The 15,145-nt window shown below is 42.6% G+C and overlaps 1 protein-coding gene and 1 pseudogene across 3 annotated transcripts in view; one reads left to right on the top strand and one right to left on the bottom strand.

Annotated features, from left to right (window-relative positions):
- DCLRE1C (DNA cross-link repair 1C) overlaps positions 1-12,998 on the bottom strand; it is a 30,156-nt gene extending 17,158 nt beyond the window's left edge. The window contains exons 1-8 of one of the 3 annotated variants that reach the window (XM_011359590.2): positions 12,810-12,998; positions 9,294-9,345; positions 8,155-8,239; positions 4,536-4,595; positions 2,630-2,685; positions 2,011-2,112; positions 1,541-1,613; positions 1,224-1,364 (exon numbers count right to left, since the gene is read on the bottom strand). In XM_011359590.2, the coding sequence (XP_011357892.1) occupies positions 1,224-1,364; positions 1,541-1,613; positions 2,011-2,112; positions 2,630-2,685; positions 4,536-4,595; positions 8,155-8,239; positions 9,294-9,345; positions 12,810-12,918 (678 nt within the window). In that variant the 5' untranslated portion in view covers positions 12,919-12,998. Of the gene's footprint in view, positions 1-1,223; positions 1,365-1,540; positions 1,614-2,010; positions 2,113-2,629; positions 2,686-4,535; positions 4,596-8,154; positions 8,240-9,293; positions 9,346-12,809 lie in introns of those variants that run through there. The other 2 variants (XM_023530327.1, XM_023530326.1) reach the window with 2 other exon arrangements.
- A 1,091-nt stretch (positions 12,999-14,089) lies between these two features.
- LOC111739332 lies at positions 14,090-14,208 on the top strand (annotated as a pseudogene).
- Positions 14,209-15,145: the final 937 nt, after the last annotated feature.

Below are 15,145 nucleotides of genomic sequence, written 5' to 3'. Positions count from 1 at the left end.
AAGTCTCAGAATGAAACAAATCCTTCCCCAAATGGAGAGCTGGCAATTTTATACCAATACATTTGGACAGAAGGATTTAAGAAAGGAAGAAATTACAGAAGAAAGGACTTAGGAAATAAAGATTTAAGAAGGGAAGGAGGGAGGGAGAAATCTTAAAATTTCAAATGTAGAAAAACTAGATCTTTGTAGTTTACTAAATTATATTGTCTATAATTGTTAAGTTCTTGGCACAATTTTTACTTGGGGGATCTAAATTAAATTAAAAGACACAAACGAAGTAGAACTTAAATGTCCAACTACTTCTAGTACTTCATTTTGTTCAGGGAGGAGAGGAAGCCACAGGCTCCATGTGGGGGCGGCAGGATGGGAGCTCTGCTCAGCAGCCACTCACACACACTGTGGGCCCAGCACTGAACCGCCTGAAAGGGACAGGAACACTCACTCCCAGCCTGATCAGACACGGATCCACGGATGAGGCTCAGTGCTCTAGGACAGGGGTCCCTAACTCCCAGGCCGCAGACGGTACCAGTCTGTGGCCCGTTAGGAACCGGGCTGCACAGCAAGAGGTGAGCAGCCAGTGAGTGAAGCTTCAACTGTATTTGCAGCCGCTCCCCAGCGCTAGGATCACCGCCTCAGCTCCACCTCAGATCATCAGGCATTAGAGTCTCAAAGAAGCACCGGTCCCTGGTGCCAAAAAGGTTGGGAACTGCTGTTCTAGAACAATGTTTTTCAGATGTTTTTGACCATGACCCACAGTAAGAAATATGTTTTCCAGGGCAACCCAGTGCCCACACACGTACATGTATGTGTATATGCATGTCTGATTCCATCTGTAAATTTTCACAAAAGCAATAGACTTGGATATTTTCTAGTACAAATTTATTTTCAGTGCTGGTCACAGTCACTAAATTTGTTTCATGACCCACAGATTTGAAAAAAATACTTCCTCTGTGAGACATTTCACCAAAGGGCTCTTCTCAGCCACTTGGGCCACTGTCAAGTTCTCCCAATGAGGACGTGAATAAACAAAGATGGAATGGAATATTCAGAGGGGCTGCCAACCTGTGCCGTGCACAGGTTTTGACAGGATGTTTCCATCTGTTACTGCTTTCAGTTTGTTTGTTTGTTTTTGTTTTGTTTTTGTTTTTGTTTGAATAGGGGGAGGAAAGGTGAAGTCGGGAGGATGGATGAGAACAGCAGGAAAGAAAGAGCCACCCGCGTACCTGGAGTCCGAATTCTTCACTAAGGTTGGTGAACAGATACTCATACCCGTAAGCTGCCTTGCAGTTCAGCCACACGACATGGTAGGGACTCCGACAGATCCAGCCTCGAACCAGCTCCAGTATCCCACTCAGACACTCCGCCTGGGCAGGAGTTTTAAAAGGCATTTAATGCTTTTAAGAATATCACCCTTTCTATTCCCAACATTCACAGCTATTACTGCCAATGGGGCTGATCACGATCTGATTCTTATCCTACAAACGTCCTATTAGAAACAGGCCCACGCCCAGGTTCTCACCCTTTCTCCAGGGAGACTTACTCGACTGGGGATCTGATAAAATTTTGGATCGCAGAAAGTAGTATCTAAGTACACACTCTGGATATCTTGCACTCTGGGGGAAAAAAAACAACCGGTGTTAATCATCTAATGTGAAATAAAATACGTAGAAAGTTTAAAGTCTGTTATTTTACAGGGTGTTCCACTCCACTTGGAATTTTTTTGTTAAAACGATTTTGTTGGGAAATGATTTCCATACGATAAAATACACAGGTTTTGCACATATGGTTCAGTGAACTTTGACAGATTCACCTACTATCCCAGCCAATCAACACATAACATGTTACCCCTATCCTGTTTCAAAATGAAAAGTTAGCTTTACCAATATCACGAACAAGTTTGATTTCTGAGAAGCAAAGGCTTGTGTTTGGGGGGTAACTGGGCAATAAACCGGGCAATAAACCTTTCAAAATGATGCAGTCTCATGTCCAAGAGTTAGGTCACGCCAGTACCTGCCGCCATAGTGCAGAAGCTCCATTCTGGCAGTTTCTCCTTTGGCCAGTCTGAAGTCTCCCGTGTACAAGACAGTTCCATTATTGCCCTGAAATAAAAACCTGCAAAGGGAGATGTCAGTGACTTCTCAGTCTCATCAAAACCCTAGTAAAGCAAAGCAAAACACGTACTAATTCCACAGCAAACGTTTCCTGCCAAACAGCCACTATGACATGGTGTTAATGGAATTTCAATAGCTTTAAACCATATCAGGCACTCAGCGGCCACCTCTTTCCCGGGGTGGAAAAAAATGACACTACTGAGTTTGCAATAGATGTCCCCTGAAATACATTAGCACTCTCAACTATATATTGACATCCTTCCCGCTCATGGAGAGAAAAATCCATGTGATAAGAAAATGCAAAGCCAATGGAGAAATAGCTATCGAAGACTTCCATGATAAGAAAGCCACGTTTCAAACTCGATCTTTGCCTCAGTTCCCCAAGTTCAATTTGGAAACAAAGATTAAAAGAAGTACCATAAAAATAATTGAATCTCCCTATACATTTTATTTTCTAGACCCTAAAAATGTCTTTCTACAAATATAACACATATAATAAAATAGATGAGCCCCCTTACATAACTGATCCTGGACAATGACCAGCTGGTAAGAGAGTCACAACAATCTCTTCCTTCTAAAAAAAAAAATAAATAATAATAGAAGTTATCATTAGGACCCAGCTAAATAAAGCGCTCCTTAACAAAACACATTCAAGTACTTCCCAAGAACTGGTATGCCTGTTCTCCTCATGTCCTCTCTCCACAGATTCTGGAAAGAAGTGCATTCCTTGCCCACGAAACAGTTAAACGTCGAGTTACATATGACAGCAATTCCACTCTAGGGTATTTACGCAAGAGAGATGAAAACTCAGTTCACAGCAGCATTATTCACATGAGCCAAAGAGAAGAAACAGCCCAAATGTCTATCAACTGAAGAATGAATAAACTAAACGTGCTTCATCCATACAATGGAATATTATTTGGCCATAAAAAGAAATAAAATACATACAATGACATGGATAATCCTGGAAAGCATTATGCAAAGTGAAAGAAGTCAGTCACAAAAAGCCACGTTGTATGATTCCATTTATATGAAAATTTCAGAATAGGCCAATCCATAGAAACTTCTAGTAGAATCGTGGTTGCCAGGGGCTGAGGGGAGGGAGAAATAGGGAGTGCCTGCTAATGGGCATGGGGTTTCTGTATGGGTGATAGAAAGAAATGTTCTAAAATTGATTGTGGTGATGGATACGCACTGTGAATATCCTAAAAGCCCTTGAACTGTACACCTTAAATGAAGTGAACTGTACAGCATGTGAATTTTATCTCAACGAAGCTTTTATTAACAACAGCAGCAGCAGCCTGAGGTGGCCTGGTCCCACGTCACTGTGCGGCACACTGTCCTGTCCGGTTAGCCTGAGCCTGGCTGGCGCGCGGGCCTACGTCCCAGCCCTCAGGAGGCGGGGCTGAGGGCGGGGCTCTGGACACGCCGGCTCCTCCCCCAGGTCTAACACCATTCATTCCGAAGCCCCCTCGCAGCTGCAGACACCACACGCAAAAGCCGCAGAGCACGAGAAGAAACGTGAAGGACCGGAGTGGGACAGCGCGACTCCGCTTGGGAGCCGCCTGCTCTGTGGGGCATGGCTACGAGAAAGCTTTCGGCAACGTCCATCACAGGGCGGCGAGGCGCCCGGCTTGCTAGGAACTGCGCGGGACGGCGCGAGGGAGGTTCGGGCCACCCTTCTTCCCGCGTTTGGGCCCGCCCTAGGTTGGCCTTGCGGGGGCCCTCCCTTGGGACAGTAACTTGATGAGCAGTGCTTCCAACGCCTGGTCTTCTCCAAAGAGGAAATGTGAAGTCAGCCCTGTCCGATCGGTCCCACAGTACCGAACACTCCTGAGTTCCCCAGGTCAGCAAAGCGGGTTGTGATCGGGCTCTGAAACAAATACTCACTAGATCCGCCTAACGTAGGAAAACGTCTCCTAGCTCTAGGCATAATTTAAGGTAAAAATAAATAAATAAAAAGTAATTCCGTGGTCCTACTTACTATTAAAGCAACACACAACACAAAAGTGCCTGCTTCTAAATTTAAGAACAAGAAAGAAATTAGATCCATGGGGACAGTATCTTTTTCTTGAATAAGAAAATCACAATGTACATTAATTTGCTGCAAAAATTTTAACACCATTTCATATCTTGATCATCATAATAAACTTAATAAATGTGACAATGCTATCACGTAGTAATAGCAACAATTGGTATTCTCATCCTTAGCATGTAATACTAAAAGGAAGCCAATTTGATAGAAATTATGTCCAATCCTTTGGATGCAGAAAATAAAGTTACCAATGTTTTTCCCCCTTCAAACTCATTCTATTGCTATAATTTTTATTTATGATTAAATGAGCATTCAAAAGCAAGGAGAAATATAATCACTTCAGCACTAAATATTAATTTTGAAAAACATAACACTTAATATCTAGTTACCTCGCCTGATGCTTCATCCACTAAAGGTATCTGCGTGGGAGTTTCAATTTCAATTGAGATCTATATGAAAATAAAAAAAGAGGTCATGTATACATCACAGGGTATATTTTTGCAGTTTCTCATGCCTTTGCCATTTCAAACACTAAAAGGGGACTTAGAGGAGAAGTTACAGATTCTCTGGGTGACAATTTCTGATGTCACTATAAGAAATATCTTAACAGCTTGAAAACATGATAAAACTAAATAATATCCTTCTTGAGGTTGATGTGACATTATTAAATGTCTTATAAACTTATATATCCTTTGACACAGCAGTTCTATTTCTACGATTTCAATCTTCCTCCCTTCACCTCCCCATCCCTTTGAACTTGAGCCTTTGTAAAACACTAGTGTTCCATGTGTTTAGGTTTTGTGCTGCAGAACAGACCACATCCTTTCATGACATGTTGACCTAATTCACAGATAGCAGCTGCTGCAAATGCTCCAAGGCGTAGTTGCACATTTTACTAGAACAGCAACTAATACGGAGAGGCACTCGCTAAGTAGATGATGAATGAATGTAATTTGTCATCTTTTTAGTCCAGTGATTGAAGTTCAGGTTTTAAAACATCCTTGCATTTCTTGAATAAACACATCATATTCATCGTGCACTATTTTTTAATGCTGTTAGATTCAGTTAGCCATTTACCTTAATTAGGGTTTACATACGAAATGGCCTCTTCCCCCATGTACTATTATTATCTTTTTGCCAGGGGGTTGAGTGGCTTTTTATTATCTCCTACAACAATTCATCTAGTATAGGGATTATTTGTTCTTTGAACATTTGGAAAAATGCACCTATAAAACCATCTGGGCCTGGAACTTTATTGAAGAAGAGATCTTTGAAAACTGTTTTTATGTCTTGGATGGTTTATTCAAGTTTTCCACTTTTCTTGCCTTGATTTGGTATTTTCCTCCTTTTCCAAATATTTATTCACTCTGTCTAAATTAGCAAATATACTACCATAGTAACTGTCAAAAAATGCATTGCTGTTATTAATATTTTCCTTTTTATCACTCTGTATTTTTATATGCAGTTTTTAATCGATCCTGGCAGAAATGTATCTGTTCCTCTAAGGACCAGCTTTTAGTTACGTTCATCTTCCATTTTCCGTGGCAGCTGTTAGTTTTGATATCACTAACTTTTACCGTCATTATTTCCTTCTTTCACGCACCTTTGTATTTGCTTTGTTGCTCCTTTCCCTTTTTATTGCGTTGTAGACTCATTCCATTTAATTCTAGTCTGTTTACTAAGAAATGTGTGTGGTGCTATCGGTCTCCCTCTGAACACTAAGTCAGCTGTTCCCCGCACCTGACATGCCACGCTCTCATTTTCCATCACTTCTAAGTACTGTACGTTTTCTTTACAATTTCCTCTTTAACCTAAGACCTGTTTATTGTACGCACTCAGTTCCCGTATGTGTGACTTTAGCTCCCCTTTCATTTCTGATTTCCAACACCGCTGCATTACGCTCAGAGAATAGGTCACTAGGGTTTCTTAAAACTTCTTTGCGACATGGTATATGGTCAATTTTTGTAAACGTTCCATGTATACCCAAAGAGCTTGTTTTCCCTGTTGGGTTTAAAGCTCTGTATTTCGATTAGTTCACATTTATTAATTATGTCATTCCAATCTCGTGTCTTCACTTATTTCCTGCCTCCTTCATCTTTCCGTTTCTGAGAGTGGGGTGGGTAGCACTTCACCTACAATTGCTGAATTGCCCATTTCTCCCTTAGATTGTGAGGTGGCCTTGTACTATATCAATTCAGTTGAGCGAATTGTCCTAGAAGTCCCTTCCATGTATGCTTCCAGCTTAGGGTTGAGATTTAGAAGGTGGAAGTGAACCAGCAACCATTTTTCAATGCTCCAGAGGACACCAGAAATAACCACTGGTGCGTGTCGCAGACCTGCCCGCTCAACCCACCAACACGAGGCCGGGCGGCAGCAACTCCACCCTCTCCGGGAAATCTGTCCTCCTTCGGCCTCTGGGGGCCTGGGCCCGGGCTGTGAGGCTCAGTGGCAAAGGGGGCGGTGGCACTACTGAGGTTAGGAGGCGTGAGACAGGGACATGGGTTCCAGTTTGTCCTCGTGGATTCCAGCCTGCCCCTTCTCTTCTCCACAGCTTTCCTCCCTGACTGCCGGCCACGCCGACCCATAGCATCTGGAGGCCTGATGCCAAGGCCAAAGTTACAGCCTTGCTGCTGTGTCCCTTTGCGGAGCGGGGATGGACCCACCCTGATAGGTTGGGGGTGGAAACAGAGGATGCCACACATGCGCCAAGAGGGCATGAAACTGCTGCGCTCACGCTGTGGGGCTTTCTGGGGACAGGAGGGCAGGACCAGCTTAGGGTTGGAGGAAGTGACCCGTGTGGCCTGGGAGAGCCAGTGGCTTTGGTTTTGATTGTGGTTGGGGGTGGGCCTGGGCTCATGTGGTCTGAACTTCATGTGGGTGCCGAGGGAGGGGTAGGCTTCTGTACCAGCTTGCCCAGATGTAGGGCAGAAGCGGGAGAGGAAGTGAGAGTTGAAAGCTGTCAGCGGTCAAATGACAAACAGACTCTTTATGACACTTGTTCAGACTTCTCTGCCAGCTCCTACAATTATCTGGGTTTAATCCACATAATAGCCCTAATTCTAGCAACTCACTATGGTTCCCTTTCTCTGATCAAGCACAGGGTAATCAGTTATTACTTTATCCAGTTTGAGGTTACCTTTGTCAATTGTGTATATGTTCACATCTTCTTGATCCATTCCTTTTAACAGTAAATTACATCCTCTGGGAAACTTAGAATTGTTTTTGCCTTCAATTCTACTTTGTATGATATAAAAATTGCCACGCTGGCATTTTTTAGCTTCTATTGTTTGGTATTTGTCCCCCCCCCCCTTTTTTTTTTCCATTCCAACTTGCATTTATCCTTTTGTTTTAACTATGTTTCTTGGGAACTAAGACTAGTGGATCTTTCTTATTTTTTTAACCTAAACTGAGAATTTATCTTTTGATCAAGAACTGAATTAAATCTATTCATATTTATAATAATTACTGTTATAACAGAACTTTTTCTGCCATCTTTGCATTTTCTATGTACCAATATTTTATCTTCTCTTTACTATATCTTCCTTTTATTGATTAGATCCATTTTATTCTGCCAGATTCAAAGTTATCCATTGTGTTTTTATTCTGGTTGTTAGCCCTTTCTTATTATAGCCCATGAGTTATGTTTATTTTTCCTAATCTATCCTATGATCTAAATAAGAGGATTTATCAATTATGTTAATGAACATTTTACCCTTTAAATGAGTCTCTTGCAACTTAGCAAGAGACTCAATGAGATTAAACAAAATTAAGGACCTAGATCAAAATTCTGAGGGAAAAGAAAAACAAATGTACAATAAAATATTGACCTCTTCTAAACCGCTGAATCACAAAGACTAAATATAAACATCGATATTGTAATGAATGTGGACAAATACAGTGTATGAGGAACCAGGCTTTGAAAAATCCCAATGCTTTGTTCAATCTACCTCAAAAAATATTTCCTGCTTGATAAAAAAGAATTAACATCACTCAAAAAATAAAACTTACAATTCGTTTCTCCCAAAATCTGTACTTCGGGCTAGTTAACAACAACTCTTTAGTAACAGGAGAACAGTATAAGTAAACCTTCAAGCTGAAAGGGAAAGACAGAAAAAAAACAGCTGTTTCAGTGTAATCCAAAATGAGCCATCCTGGTGACTAGGAAATACATTTCATCACATATCACATCACTTATCTCGAGCTGGCACAGGTTAGTGTAGTTCCCAGCATGCCAACACCCCAGTGACTAGCTCAGTCCCAGCGAGACTGTAAAGGGACAGGAAGGAAGCAAATGGAGAAAATACTGTGTCCCCTGACCTCTTCCTCAGGTTGGCCTTCACCTTTCCTACGTTACAGATGCACATTTGCACGTGATTAGGTATGTCTGGAAAGACACCACCAAAGGCTAGGCCACCTCTGGAGCTCGGAACGGGGATTCAGGGGACATAAGAGTTCTGTGTTCCGCTGCACATAAATCTCTTCTGGTTTTCTGTTTGTTTTAGTGAGCAGGAATCAACTTCGTGATAAGTTTTAAAAATTCAACAGCATAGCTTAGAGGTCAGGAATATGGTCTGTGGCAGGCTATTTTCCAAAGTTGCCTACACTACTACCTACCGCATCTACACCCAGGCTTCTCATGAATCGTCCATGGTGAATTCCTCCATTGACAGGAGGTCTTTATGTTAACATCCCCTTGACCCTGGGCAGACCTGTGACTACCTTAGCCAACGGCGGAATGGAAGTAATACCGCAGGGCTTTTGAGGCCTCCGGGTGACATGGCTACCTGCCGGTTCTACTCTCTTGAGGCATACACTTTCTTTTCAGTTTCCATATGAGAAGTCCACTTATCCTGAAACCACTATGCTGAAGGGGTTTTTTAGATATAGAGATGCCTAAGGAGCCCCAGCTATGATTCTTCTCAGCTTAGGTGTCAGACATTGAATAAAACAAGCCTTCAGATAACGTCAGCCCCATATGATGCCCAGGCAGGCAGAAACCAGCCATCCCCTGTGCTCCATCAGAATTCCTGACCCACACAAACTGAGAGAATTTATGATTAGTGTTGGTTTAAGTCACTAAGTTTTGGGGTGATCTGTTAATGCAGCAATAGATAACTAATACACACACACATAGCAAAATAAATTACCTGCACTCCAACCTTCTTTTCAAAGCCGGGGCTCTCAGTCCTTTCATGTGATCTAAAAACAAAAGGATCACAAATCATAAAGACATTCTCTTTTCAGAAGCTCACTGGTCCAAAAAAACTCAGTTGTGTGCTCTTTTTAAACTTCCTTTTGAGAGAAAATACATGACAGGTTTACTTTTACAAGAGGATTGATTTGTATGGGCTATTGGCTCTTCCTTTTGCAGGTGAAGAATCCATCTGCAAATAAAACAGGAACCATTAAAAGCTGACCATTTCTGAGCCATAAGAAGCTATTTAAAAGGAGAATGAGCCTCTGCATCTTAGGGCAGAATCTAAACCACTCTGAGTAGCCATGGGAGAATAAGTGGCCATGATCTCCTCTGGAACTGCTTCCAGTGATTTCCTCTACTCTCTTCTTTCATTTCAATTCACCCATCCTCTGGGATTTGCTCTCTGCAATCCACGCGATTCCAGATACTTAAATTATTCCATCCGGAAATTCCAGCTTGCTTCCTTAGAATCCGTGAGGAAATTCTTCAGTCTTAGGCCAGAATAAGAAGAGTTTTGTTATCTTTTCGGCCTACTGTGACTGCTGTATTGAAAAGGAGGATATTTCTATCCACATAGACTTGTTGCAAAGCCCTCCAATTAACAGACACAAAAAGATGACATTTAAAGACAGGTAACATTTAAACCAAATATACATTAAATAGAGGATGCATTCTAATACATTCTGAATCTTTAGCATGTAAAGGCCTAGATAACAATGACCAAACACTTATAAATTGCTTAATTAAATCAAATAGTTCTAATTATTCTAATTACCACACATACACACACAAACACACCACACACACACAAACACACACCCTCAGTTTACACGTGGCAATCCTTGACTCCAGTGAGCACAAGGCAGTCACCACACCTCAAGTGGCAGGTCCTGACAAGTGCCTTCACAGGACAGTCCACTGGCCCCCTCAGAGGGTGAACCTCCTCAGGTCATTCCTGGCCCAGGCTCTTAGGGTCTAGGAGTGCACCTCAGGGCAGGACTCTGAGAAACTGGGGTTTCCACAGAGTTTGTGCCATGAAAACAGGAAGCAGAATCCAGACTGTGCTCCATGCTCTGAAACTAAGTCAGCAGGCAGCATCCTAGAGCCATTTCATCAAGATGCTCCACCCACCACCCCTTCCTGACTGGAGGCCAGGAGAACCCGAGTGAGTTTGCTCTGCGCTTCTAGAACTGCACCCAGAAATTTACTTCCGGGGCCTTCTTCTTTTTCATTCACCAGAAAAAATCGTAAGTTGTCCCCTGAAGGGGCCCTCCCCAACCCCAGGTGATTATCTCAGGCCTCACTGATGTTTAGTAAAGCCTACCCCACTTGAGCACAATAATGGAATCCAGACGGTCCATAAACCAACACTGAGTGGATTCATGGCCTTCTCCAAATTGTATCAAAATGTGATATTAAGATGTTTATGTGCATTTTTTTTTTTTTTCTAGCAAAAGAACCCATAGGTTTTATCAGATAGTCTGTATTAGTCTGCTTGGGCTGTCATAACAGAATACCATAGACTAGGGGTGGGGAGAGGAGCTTAACCAACAGAAATTTATTTCTCACAGTTCTAGAGGTCAAAGTCCAAGATCAAGGTTTCAGGGTTGGATTTTGGTTAGCCCTCTTCTCCTGGCTTGCTATGTGCTCACATGACCTTTCCTAGATGTGTGTGGAGAAGGAGAGAAAGAAAGAGATCTCTTCCTCCTCTTATAAGTCCTATCGAATTAGGACCCCACCTTTATGACCTCATTTCACTTTAATTACTTCCAAACACAGTCACATTGAGGTAGGGGCTATAACACATGAACTTGGAGGGGATGCAATTCAGTCCATCATTTAAAGAAATCTGTTTCCTCAAAAGGTTAAAAAACATCAGTAGACAATTTGGAAAGCCACCAAAAGCAGAAGTTGACTGCTCGCCCTTGATGAGTTTACATCCTGGTTAAGTAAACAGATCTACCTACATGTGATCGGAGGACAGGAAAAGTTATTACAAACTAATTGAGAGTGGGGAGTCCATTTCTTGCTTAATGTACAAATTAGTGATGATGATTTCACAGGTTCCTTTAGATGAATTCTCCCTCCAAACCCATTACTCCTAAACATGAAGGTGAAGCCCCTTCGCCATGCTTTAATCATGGCTAACACATTCAGAAATTCCAGTGAGACTCAACACAAAATGCAGAAACAGGGCCATTTTCAACCAGCAGCAGATCCTCAATGAAAAACAAGACAAAAATAAAAAATAAAAATGTTGTTCTCAATAATAAACAGAAAGACCCTCAAAGAGGCTCACAGAGCTTTTTAGCAAATCGAGAAAGGAGCTTCAGATTTCCTCATCAAAGAGAGACAATTGGTGATGGTGAGCAAGAAGGCAGAAGCATTTCCCCAAAACAGATAACTTCAACAATTTACACCATGTTAAAGTGACCGATTCCACACACAAGACAACAGTTGGTCATCATAGCAACCTATGGGGAAGGGCAGTGTTTGATACCTATAATTTATTGTAAAATTACACCTTGTGATATGTATGTGCATATGTTTGTTATGCTCTAATCCCCTCTTCTAAGTGGATGGGAGCATCCTACTCAAACTACTCTGAAAGCCCACGCTCCTACAAGCAGTTACTGCTCTGCTTCATCTCTGATCAATGCCAATGGCTGTGCTAGTTAACTAGCATCATGAATCTTAAAAACTGTTTTCATCCATCAAGTTAGTGACCTACTAGTCAGTATAAAAGGTGTTAAAAATGAACCATGGTTGTGAAATTAGTGGTACTGGCTCTGGAGTTTAGCTAATATATGTTAGAGACACTCCAGCCTCGCCTGAGGCCATGTCCTTAGGTGTGACACTTCCGACTGAATCTCTAATTGCACGGAGCCGTGAGATAGTATTCTCACTGCCTGACCTGGCCATCTATAAGGTAAACCACACCTGCCTAGTGACTAAAATGAACCTTTCCTACTGGATGTGGACAAAACATCTAAAAGGAGGAGGAGCTTGCACTGTCAAGTTTACAGAAAGAATGTTTGATTTCAGAGTGTGTGTGCCTGCTTGCTAATGTTTGACGGTGCGGGGCATGGCAGAATTTCATCTGTTAATAGTTTCCTTTATAACATGGTAGCGAGGATGTAGGGAAGAACTAAATAATCCTCACCAACCTCTGACTACTGGCCGCTGGGAGAGCTTCCAGAAGAACCTAATAGTTGTGTCCCAGTTCAGTGTGTAAATGGCAGTTGGACAGATAGGAAAATAATGCTTCGGAGAGGCTGATGAGCCAGACTGGGACAAGGTGCAGGTGCTAGTCTCTCCCCCGGCCTCCCCAAACCGGTACTCCCTCGCTTCAGGACCCCGAACTCCCCCTTTCCTCCTTTCCAGGCCCCCGGGCGACATCCCCGAGGGGCCAGAACCCGCGCAGCCCATCTCCCCCGGGAGTGCGCCATGTGCTGCGCTCACTCACCCTTGTGGCAGTGGGACAGGAAGTAGGCGCGAGCCCTCAGGTTCTCCCTGTCGAAGCGGTCTATGGAGATGGTCGGATACTCAGCCATCTGTCCCTGGAAGGAACTCATAGTGCCCGCCAACCCCGGAGGACTGGCCCCGAAGCCGGTAGCGGAAGCTGAGGTCTTCCCTAACCTCGCCGCCACTTCCTGGAAGCTGCTGCCGCCTCACCATTGGCTGGCCGGGAGCAGCCACGTCCAATCAGAGGAGCCGTGAGGCGGGGCCGGGAGCATCCTGTCAGTTTCCACCACCTACTGTCAGCTTGTTACAGGTCTGGACTGCGCTGCATAGGAGTGAGGCTTGAGCCTGGGACAGGGGCAGCGGGGTGGGATCTAGCACGTAGCACGAAGTGTGTGGCTCTTGCCAGAAACCTTGATACGGTAGTGTCGTTCTGGTGAAGAGTTGCCTGTGTCTATGTAGGAACAGTAGCGCAAGAGGAAACTGAACACCTGTAGCGGGTGACTCCACCCAAGGATGCAAGGGGGGATGCAGAGCTTCACCTGAAAGCAGACTTTGTTCCTCTTACTATTTGTCCACTAAGCGCCTTAAAGCCGAGCTCAATTTCCCTTCTCTTTTTCAATTTCTATCTTATGGGATAAGCATGAGGATGGTATGAGAAAAGACTGTATCTGACTCATGGTAGATTCAATAACTGTTAGTTCCCGCTTCCATTTATAGCTGCAAACTGAGTAAATACACAACCCCTGATGATCACAACTCTGATGCATGATCTTAAGGCAGATAAGATCCCAAAGATAAATTAGCTGCTAGCCTCCCCACGCCCCGTCCTTTTGAGCTATATTTTTTGTAAGTTAAAAGAAAAACAAGTGATAAAGTAATAGGAGAAAGGTCTGGAATTTTTAACCCATTTACTATTTAGGAAAAAAGTGCAGCTGGCTGCCAGCATTAAGTTAATTTTACATAAACATACTCTTTAAGGCTGAAGCAAATGTGACTGGTTTTCAATGTGAAAATAAAATATAAAAACTGTTCTGTCTAAACAGAACTTGTCTCTAATCCTAATGTAACAGAAATGTATACAAAAATCGGATTCATCAAATGAATTTTTGGCTAACAAGTGTCCGAGAATGATGTTAATATCACCCATAGAACTGCTACTTTTTCTAGGATTTGACATTTCCAGCAATTGAGAATTACTATATTTTGTAAATGGAAATAGCACTACTAAAAACAGAATGCTATAAATAGAATGGGGTCATTTGTTTCCAAAGGCTATTAATAATCTACAGCCATGCCACCCTGAACATACCAGATCCTGTCTGATCTCGGAAATTAAGCAGGGTCGCGCCTGGTTAGTACTTGGATGGCAGACCACCTAGAAATATCAGGTGCAATAGGTGTTTTTTTTTTTTAAAAAAAAAAGGCTATTGATATGCCAGAGCGATGTGAAAATACTAATAAAAGCAAGATATTTTGTGGCAAACTTTGGGGGTAAGGTTAGGACTGTAATCCGCGAGTTATCTTAGGGTAAAAGATGCTGCCACAAGCGCCACCGGCAAGTATTTTCAGGGCAAATGGGATACGGGTTAAAGCATCAAAGCAACTTTATGAAAAGGTTTGCTAAAGTATTAATTCATCAAAATGTCACAATAACATTTATTGTGCCCCTTTCTAGCAAGTCTCCTTAGATACCACAATATTAACAATCACAAACAGCTCACTTTCGAGGTCCTGCTTTGTTCTGTAGCACGGTGGCAAGGCTTACAGTGGTTATGTAGCTAACTAAAATGTGCCTTCGAGTAGTTTTCAATCTATTTGGACACCATGGGTTTGCAGAACATGCTAAGTGAATGCTTTCACAGAGACACAAAGTAATGTAGAATAAATTCAGGAACAAGTTCTAACCAGGGAAATCTGGAATCAGAATGCCACCCTCAGAGTACATAATAAGCACGTTCCTGCAGCCATGGTACTCAGAGTTCTATTCATATACAGATTCTCAGGAAATTTTTTTAATGGAAGAGGAAGAGACTCTAGTGTGTCTACCTCTGACAGAATTGGGAGCCCCTGTCAAGGCTGGTCAAGATAATGCTCATATTCTTACTTATTTGTCCACTGATTTATTCTCTCTTCTTTCCACAATGGATACAGTACTAAAGAGTAAAGAGAAATTGTGAGGACTTGGGATAAAGGAAAAAGAATAGAAAATAGTGAAGATGGGTAAGCATAGCCCACAGACATGCACACATGCACTCTCGGAAGACGTGATCTATAAATTTGGCTCTTCCAGAGGAAGACACAATCACTTACTAGCCTTTGGCATCCTCGAGATACAAA

Source organism: Pteropus vampyrus, unplaced genomic scaffold (genome assembly GCF_000151845.1).
Source record: "Pteropus vampyrus isolate Shadow unplaced genomic scaffold, Pvam_2.0 Scaffold49, whole genome shotgun sequence".
NCBI lineage: Eukaryota > Metazoa > Chordata > Mammalia > Chiroptera > Pteropodidae > Pteropus > Pteropus vampyrus.
The sequence above is the reverse complement of the archived record's forward strand: the minus strand, read 5'-3'. Positions and strand labels throughout refer to the sequence as shown.